The 8,769-nt window shown below is 43.0% G+C and overlaps 1 protein-coding gene across 2 annotated transcripts; it reads left to right on the forward strand.

Annotated features, from left to right (window-relative positions):
* Nucleotides 1–282: 282 nt before the first annotated feature.
* On the forward strand, nt 283–8,512 carry LOC135498085 (solute carrier family 49 member 4 homolog). 2 transcript variants are annotated; one of them, XM_064788256.1, is made up of 12 exons: nt 283–594; nt 1,508–2,018; nt 3,261–3,351; nt 3,647–3,810; nt 4,138–4,195; nt 4,546–4,613; nt 4,988–5,035; nt 5,862–5,991; nt 6,102–6,210; nt 6,452–6,638; nt 7,293–7,475; nt 7,798–8,512. In XM_064788256.1, exons 2-12 carry the CDS (start codon nt 1,685–1,687, stop codon nt 8,004–8,006), a joined length of 1,581 nt encoding a protein of 526 aa, XP_064644326.1. In that variant the 5' UTR covers nt 283–594; nt 1,508–1,684; the 3' UTR covers nt 8,007–8,512. The 2 variants fall into 2 exon arrangements, with proteins under 2 accessions (XP_064644326.1, XP_064644327.1); XM_064788257.1 differs by lacking the exon at nt 1,508–2,018.
* The last annotated feature ends 257 nt before the right edge of the window (nt 8,513–8,769 follow it).

An 8,769-nucleotide genomic window follows, 5' to 3' on the forward strand; every position in this document is an offset into this window, starting at 1 on the left:
TATGTTTTGTGAATTGTATTCTTATATGCCGAAATACAGATTTTTTCCATGTAACTCACGAAAAATGTTCGGTGCATACCACAGCGACTGCCGGACTTGCCACATTTTTCACAATTAGCAAGTAGCGCCCCTATCGGGGAAACTAGGAAAGTGGGTGTTCAAAAGTCATGACCCACGGGTACCTGCTCTAGTACCACTTTCGTGTCACAGATGGAGACACTGACCGTTCGGTTTGGTCTTCGGCAATCATGGTTGTCCTTAACGACTGTACAGACGACGACCAATCGAATAGGCCTGCAAGCATTACACACGAACAGGCTGTGCATTTCATAACCTGATGGGAACAAGGGACATAAGACAATACCCATAGAAAAACCAGCGATAAAATCGTAATTGTGACAGCTTAAGTGTGATTCGTGGAAAGGTTGTTTTAATCTCGGATTTTGACCTGCTCTTCTGGACAGGGCCGGGCGGATGATTTTCGCAACATAGGATGTGTGTTTGTCTCGATGTGAGTCATATTGCAGAGGATAGTAGCTCCAGGCACAACATGGGGTCATAATGAAGGGGGTCACTCGCGAAGAACACGTGAAGGTATGAATAAAATTTCCGTATAATCTCTGTGACATTTGTACTAAGGGACGGCATGACCTATAGGTCTACCACCTGTACCATATGGGGGGGGGGGGGGGGGGGATGATCCAAGGAAAAAAGTGCTGATATCGCTGTAGTTGTACCAGGTTGGGACTTCTCTTTACCGTTTTATTTCGAGATTGTCTGTATTACATCGTCATCGAAAAGATAACACAGATAGCGAATTATTATTTTGGGCACTCGCCATATATTCTGGGAGTCGATGTGATCGGCAAAATTCCTAACATCGACCAAGCCAGAGGATCCCACTGTTTTCAGCATTCACACTGTATGTTTTAACCAATGTGAGATAGAAATAATGGCCGATAATTTGGCAGCAATTTCGGTGCTCTATATTAATAGACGTGCAGATAATGACGCTTATTTTCATCAGCATATATATGCAACTACCATATTTTTTACTTTGATGATGAATGTGGTCACTTGACTCAATATTCTGTAAGGCAGGTTTTGCAAGCCTTACGAAGATCTACACGAACGAAGAAGTCGGTAAAGGCATCATGTAAAGGCATCATGTAAAGGCATCATTTAATTTGTTTTGAAGATTACAAAATATGATTTACGATTGCCTTGTAAACGAATGAGCACACAACTTGGTGATATAACAGACCTTCGTACTTCTTCGTCGCTCGTACGGATTGCGGCACCTGCCGTTTTACCATTGACAATATTTTCCTCGTATCGTTGCCCATTTTGGGGAGCGCCTTTGAATGTCAAAACACGTGAGAATTTCAATTCTAAAGATGCAAAATATTTTCCCATCTAATCGGCAATTTGATTAAGAGTTTATGACAAATTGAAATTAACTTTGCCGCCGAGAACCACGTGTTATTTTCTTTGATTGGCATTCCAGCTCCATATATCGCAAGACGGCAGACGACGGTCATAAGTGACATCACGACGATAAACATCACGAGAAAAAGTCAAATTTCTGAAGCAAGAAAAGTGCGCGGTTAGATTCGACAGAATGACTTGGTAAAGCAGCGGCAGACGTTTCGCTTGAAAGAGAGACATCATCAGTGTGAAAAACATGGCAGATTACAAAACAAAACTCGTCGACGAAAAGTCGGAACCGCCCTCTTTCGGCAGCATCCAGGAAAAGCCAAAAGATGCAGATACAGAGAATAGAACGGACTCGACAGGGTCAGAAACGGACAAAACTGCCGTGCGGTGGTATATCTTGACGTTATTCTGTCTCTGGGCATTGACTAATTTAGCATTTTGGAACACTTGGGGTCCGGTGGCACAGTCGTCCATGTTAGTATTTGGTTGGAAGCAGCTTGATGTTGTGATGCCTGTGATTCTTGGGACGCTCGCGTCTGTCCTGACGCAGATATTTTACTCTTGGTTGTTGGATTTTTGTGGTAAGTAGATACAGAAAAAACCCGGATAAAACAAGAGAGTTTAATCAGAGTCTTGAAAGACTCTGGTTTAATAAGAATTGCAAAACCAATGGCCGAAGATGAAATCATACGGTACCAAATTTGGGCCCAACCCTAGTGGCACGCAAAAACTCCCACAGGTCCTGTCGAGATTCATACTTGTGCCACAAAGCTGAACAATAGTGCGTACACCAAGTATACTGAAGCCTGCATTCTTTTTCACGAAGAAAACTACAAACCTCAGTATTTTCTTCCGTCCAATATTTCATAACTTATATGTATATAAAAACAGTCGTTTATCGTTTTATCGCTGTCAGCGATAGTCTCTGTTGTCAATCCCATTTATCACATTTGTGCAGGCCTATGTGTGATACACTCCGGACGCAGCTGACCCATCTCGTCACTCCCCCTATATATGAAATAGTATGAATACATGTAGGATGACGAAAGGGACTGCCCGGGGAGTCGAATGTGTGATTGTGTAGATGCATTTGCTGCTTAAATACAGCTGCAAGCTGCGACATCGGCCTATCTCGCGTTTAATTGAATGTTGAACTGTGGAAACAATAGAATAAAATTCTGAAAGGCAATCGATATTCTGGCGAGAATGGTCATAGCATTGGATAAATGTAGATTGATATTTTTATTTGCACAATTTCTGAATTGTCTCTCAACTTGACCTGGCTGCTTGAGGTGTTTGTAAAAAAGAGTCAGAAACTGGGTTAAAATCCCAATTGAGCAACGACAGTATAGAGTGGATATCAGCTGATTACCCTGTTTTTATGCCACAAAGCCCATGCGTAGACTATATCCGAGGAGACACCGCCGATAAGTCGGCATGACAAAGCCTGGCATAACATAACACCTAAACGTACACTGGGACTGGGATGATGCAAGCTATAGCTAGCTGGTGTTGGGTTTAACTTATGACAATGGGGGGGGGGGGGGGGAGCTATAGGCAGATTACAAGGGGCCCAATACGCCATCTTCAGCTGACTATGCACAGTTAGTTTGCTGCGTCGTGTTTTATTCAACACCAGATAAGATACATTCCTCATTACAGATGGGAGGGCCCCTATATCTGGGACTTCGTGTAACATAATCTTAAATCATCCTGATTCTACCTCAACGACCACTCCACGTCCTTTCAAACACATGCAGCTACAGTCTATGAAAAAACAGTTTTTAAAATGTTCATTTCTTTCACTAGACATTCTATTGCAGGTCTTCGCCGTGTCTCCTTGATATCAGCTAGTTTGATGCTAGTTGGAGCCGGCGTTCGTTGTATCACGTCTTCCGTACCCGCAGCAACATGGTAGGTACAATCATATTGCACTGTCATGGGTCCGTCGTAGAAAGGAAGTTCGCTAGCACGTCGCTGGCCCAATCATCATCAGGGGACAGGGGTGGTGGGAAAACATATCTGAGAACATATTATGAGCGGGGCGCAAATGATTCTGTTATGCGCTAGCCTTATAATCTCGGACGCATTACAGGTCTTTGGACGCTATATACTGTATGTATACATTATAGATAGAACCTTCCAGCATATGTGTCTCCCGAAAAAATGAGTTTCATCAAGTTTCTTTCTCTCTTGTTCTTCTCTTAAGGCTGGCCAACATCGCGGCCATTTTGAACGGACTAGGCGCTCCGATCTTCATAGGGGGCGCTCCTGTAATTTCTGCCATTTGGTTCCCAGCCTCCGAAAGGATCACAGCAACGAGTTCCGGTATTGCATTTGCTTATGGAGGAATAGCATTTGCGTTTCTTTTAGGTAAATCTTGCAAAATTCTTTGTGGAATTCCGAGAATCACAGAAGTCGTAAAAAATGCAGATTTTTCACTAATATCGCAGAATGCCATAACAATTCCGGAAATCGGTTCAGCGCATTGCATTCTTCGTCAACAGTCGGTTTCTACATGTACTGTCGTTTGTTAACGCACAACTCAGTTCAAGCAGCAGATGACCGGTCAGACACTGCTGGTGCAAGTTTTAAAGCGTGATTTTAAATAAAATTGTTGTGTAAAATTAATATTACTGGTAATATTAACGTGATTCACTGATACCATGATCTGATACACTCCATGTTATTTTTTTATAGGTCCATTCGTTGTGAATTACAACCCAGAAACCTTTCCTGGTGCCATCATCTCTGAAAAGTACGTTTCGGTGACTTCAAACGATCGTTATCCACGTTGTACATATCATTAGAATGAGGGGAAATATTATATATCATTACTACATTTTAGAAATGTAGTATCCGCAAAAGAGTTTTCGAGGCTTCCGTTAACGCCAATACGTCAATCCCATAAATGATAATTTGGAGAGCGTGGTGTGACATTTTCTGTGTTTTTCTCCTTGGGGCTCCTTTGTACCCATTTTCCCATAGAGTCTCGACTTGATCGTTATTGTCCACGGGCCAATTGTCAGCTGGGCATGAGGAAATTATACTTTGAGCCCAGCTGTTTAAACATGCTTCCTCTCACAGTGTAATCAAATCTCTTTCCAGTACGACTTCATTTAACACTACAACTGTGCCCACAGAGCCAAGCGCCCTGTCAGCCAACTTCTCTCAGGGTAAATAAATACATGTAATAATTAAATACCTTTTAACAAAACGGCTAGATTCAGATCGAAAGTGTTTTTCCCAGTGTTTTCAGCATATGTTTCTTGGCCTATTCATCGATTAGGCCTCTCGGCAGAAGCAACAGCTTTGAGAAACAAAATGCAGAATGTTCGCTGTGATTCTGTTTCTGCTTCTTCTTCTATTGCCATGACATGAAATGTGATTTATCTTCTGTTCACCTGATCTCCAATAAAATGTACAGGGTCAACCAAAAAATCCTCCGGAAGACCATCTTTCAACTAACCGGTATCCTTCTGGGAAAAAATGGGATCAAGATATCTGGATTTAGACTAATACCATTAATGTGATGTTCTTTCTTTTCCAGCATTTATCGACAACCAGAGACATAACATTATGAATCTAATGTACATCGGTAAGCGAAGTTTACACCACAGGGCTCCAACTACTAATTGGCCAAAATACTCACATCTCGGCACACCTGAAAAGGAAAGCTAGTAATTTGGTACATAAGTCTGAGTACTGAGTATCTTTTTGTCAGTTATTTTTGCCGAGGATCGGTTGAATTTTAATTTTTTTAAACATTTCACCATCCCAGCTTCTATAGGCCCTTGGCCTACTAGAGGGTTAAACAATTCAGCACCGCGCCTACGAGAAATGACAGGTTGAGGCGATAGATTATTGTAAATGATCGATAACTGTCGATGAAACCAGAGTACATCATTGCGACACCAGAACACCTGTCGTTGCTGCGCTGTACTTCGGGCGGTGAAAAGATTTCAGCGATTGGTGCTCCGTCTATTAAGGGTCGAGGCCAACATATACCAGATGCTTTTTATCAAATATAGCGATTTGTCAAGGGCAATATGGACTTTTCTAGCTCTCAGAATGTGTAATCGTCCGAGGCCGATGTTACATTTCGAGGAACAGAACAATCCCTATTCCCCGAAAATGGCTACATTTTCTATACTATACATGGTCACCGCGAATTACTGACACGCCGCGGAAAACGAAGTCACGAATTTCACTCCGGTGATATGTTGCGAGAAATTCGGCCATAAGCAAATGAACCATACAGGCCATAATGACGGGTAAAAGGGAGTTTTCGCAAACGCCCCCGAAACGTCAACGCGAACCCCATCCCATCGTTCGGCAAAGTTATCGGGAGGACGAACAATGGGATAGGCGTTCACATTGGCGTTTGCGAAAACTCCCTGTTGACTTTTTTGTATTATTTTCAGAGTTCGGTTGGATCGGCTTCCTGTTCCTGGTGACCATGGTCTACTTCCCAGACAAACCACCCAAGCCTCCCAGCATCTCCGCAACGCAAGGGAGGACGAACTGTTATGAGGGTTTAAAGACATTACTTAGGTACGTTCCAATGGCAACTTCCGAATGAGGCGAACAGTTATAAGGACTTGGACCTAAATGCATACATTTACAAGTACATGTATATACTTGTACTTTTTTTTGATTTCCAGCGATTTTCATTTCTGGATGGTATTGGTGCCTTTCGCTCTGACTCAAGGCTTCTTCTTCGGCTGGGGCAGCGCATTGGAGTTAAATCTTCACCCAATAGGGGTCACTCAGGTAAATAGAATCACATATTAGGAGTAACCCTTTTTCATCACTTGTGCGAACGAGAGTGTTTGCGAGAAATCCTATCACAGATGGGGTAATGTGGTGACGTTTTGCCACGTGATTTCAGGTCTATTGTCAACCGTCTTCGCGTGCATTCGGCGTGTATCGATGGATGGGGGCCGTCGTCATTTATTATGGCTCCAGATGGCGTCATCACAAAACGCCTGATCATTCGACGTTTCCATTCCAGTACGAGGCCGGATGGGTGGGGTTCGCATCATCAATAGCAGGAATAGCAGGCACCCTAACAATCGGGCGGATAGCTGACGCCTTCTCTCACCATCTTAAGATTATTGTGATTGTCTTCCTAGCCGTCGCTGTGATATTTTGTGCTTGGATGACGGTCATCATAGACAGCCTTGTAGCTATGAACTTTGGTGAGTGTATCGAGAGAAATTGTGATCTTTTCATGAGGATAATGATTTCAATCTTGGAGGCCATTTGCTGACACCGTGACTATACAAGTACCCGGTGTCCCATTGGTATCCAAGTTGATCAAGTAGAGGGGGATGTATGGAGAAGAATGCAGCGGGAAAGAAACGGCTCTTGATGTATTCTTTTTAATGTTCTTAGACAGACGAAAATTCGGTGTCCCAACTATAACTTAACTGAATAACAAGATAAGGACTTGTATGGAGGAGTTGGCAATGCAAACAGACGTCCAGGCACGGTCCTCATGTCGTATATGTATTTTGTGAACCTCTGTGTTGGTTTTGAACATATTTGTTACACTGATCATTTCACATCAATTCCTACCGCTGTCACCAGTTGCAATGGAACTTAGACCAGTTTTCATAGAACTTTGACGTCAGTTTTAATGGAACTTACACCAGTTTCCATGGAAATTTTCACCAGTTTCATTCATTTGGAGCTGTCACTAAGTTTCAATGGAACTGATGCCAGTTCTCATAGACCTTGCGTCAGCTCCATAAAAACTTTCGTCAGCTTACATAGAAATTATGTCAGTTTCTTCAATGGTTCAATGGAAATTTACGTTCACTCTAACAAATCCCTCTTATTTCTCCCTGCAGCCGCTCTGCTAATCGCCACAGTGGTGTCAGCCACGGCCACTCAGGCCACCTGCCCCCTGTTCTACGAGATGGCCTGTGAATCATCCTATCCAGTGTCCGAGTCAGTGATTGGCGGAGTTCTTACCATGGCCGGAAATGTTATCAATGTCCTGTTTCTTTTGGTGTTTTTGATACCGAATATTGGTGAGCATATTATCGAGTCGTACGCCGACTCGGTGGAACTTAAGATAGTGCTTTTTATACGATACCAGTCGGTAAGGGGAGGTTTCCATTCTCCCCTTCTTTTGGCTTGAATGCCATACTTTCGCCTTGATAACCAGGTTACATCAGCTGAAACGCATACGTGGCCTCGTGGTTCGACCTCGAAATGAGAAATCTGCATGCGCATCAACAAATGAACAGATCAAACGGCGTTATTTGATAATAATTCAGGGCAAATCGTCTTTAAAAAAATGCTGAAGGCAACACTTTCCTCAGTTTTGATCTGATATCCACTTTCTTTCAGGTACAAAGTGGCTTAACTACGGTCTGATAGGTGCTTTAGTAGGTTCAACGGTTTTCATCTGCTTCTACCAACAGAAGTTCAGGCGCCTTGCAATAGACCAGCCGGGAGAAGGCGAGGTTGACGGGTACGATGCTTTAGACGAGGGAAAAGATACGACAGAAAACGAAGGAGTAAATGAGGAAAATGAGGCGAAGAAGACAGGTTCATAGGGCTTGGCTTACGATTCTTTCCGATAATCTGCGCGTGCTATTGCCGGATTGATTCCGTTGTAAACGTATGAAATGTTCCAGGACAGAATGTCCGGGTACAAAGGATTCTATTATGTGCTATTTTATTAGTGTGGTGTTGACGGTAATGGTCTCTCAGAACTATATACTGTACCATAATCAGTCAGAATACAATATGGCCGGGGCGACTGACGATCTTCTTGCTGCGCCTGCGTACCATACACAGGAAAGGTCTGAGCTCTAGCGTACCCATAGGTACAAGTGGAGGGGAGTACTGAAATTCGGAAAATAAATAGTGCCTACGCGCAGTGAACGGCCCCCAATTATTTGTTCAGAACAAACGCTACCCATGACCTATGGAATTGCTTTTGGGACCCTTGGTTAGAGCTATTCTACTTTATCATTAGTTAGTATACATGCATACCAGGGTTCTCTATTTTGAAGCTCGACAATGTGTACAGTGTACGATTTTAAAAACAACTGAAAATAAAGGGTATATTTGAAAAAAACTTGCCTCCGATCTTTTCCCCGCCAAATTTTGCTCTGCAAATATGATCCTACTCATCTTATCATCAGCGTCAACCAGAAGCGAAAGATCACAGAAGAAGCATTTGTCAGCCACAGATATTGGCATCCCGATGAGTGGTAACTTTCCATCTATATTCGCCTGGATGACGGCATCGGATCTCTTGGTGTCATGCCATTCGTACATGACATGTATATTCCTTGAAACGCTATCGTCACG

Source organism: Lineus longissimus, chromosome 13 (assembly GCF_910592395.1).
Source record: "Lineus longissimus chromosome 13, tnLinLong1.2, whole genome shotgun sequence".
Taxonomy (NCBI): Eukaryota; Metazoa; Nemertea; class Pilidiophora; order Heteronemertea; family Lineidae; genus Lineus; species Lineus longissimus.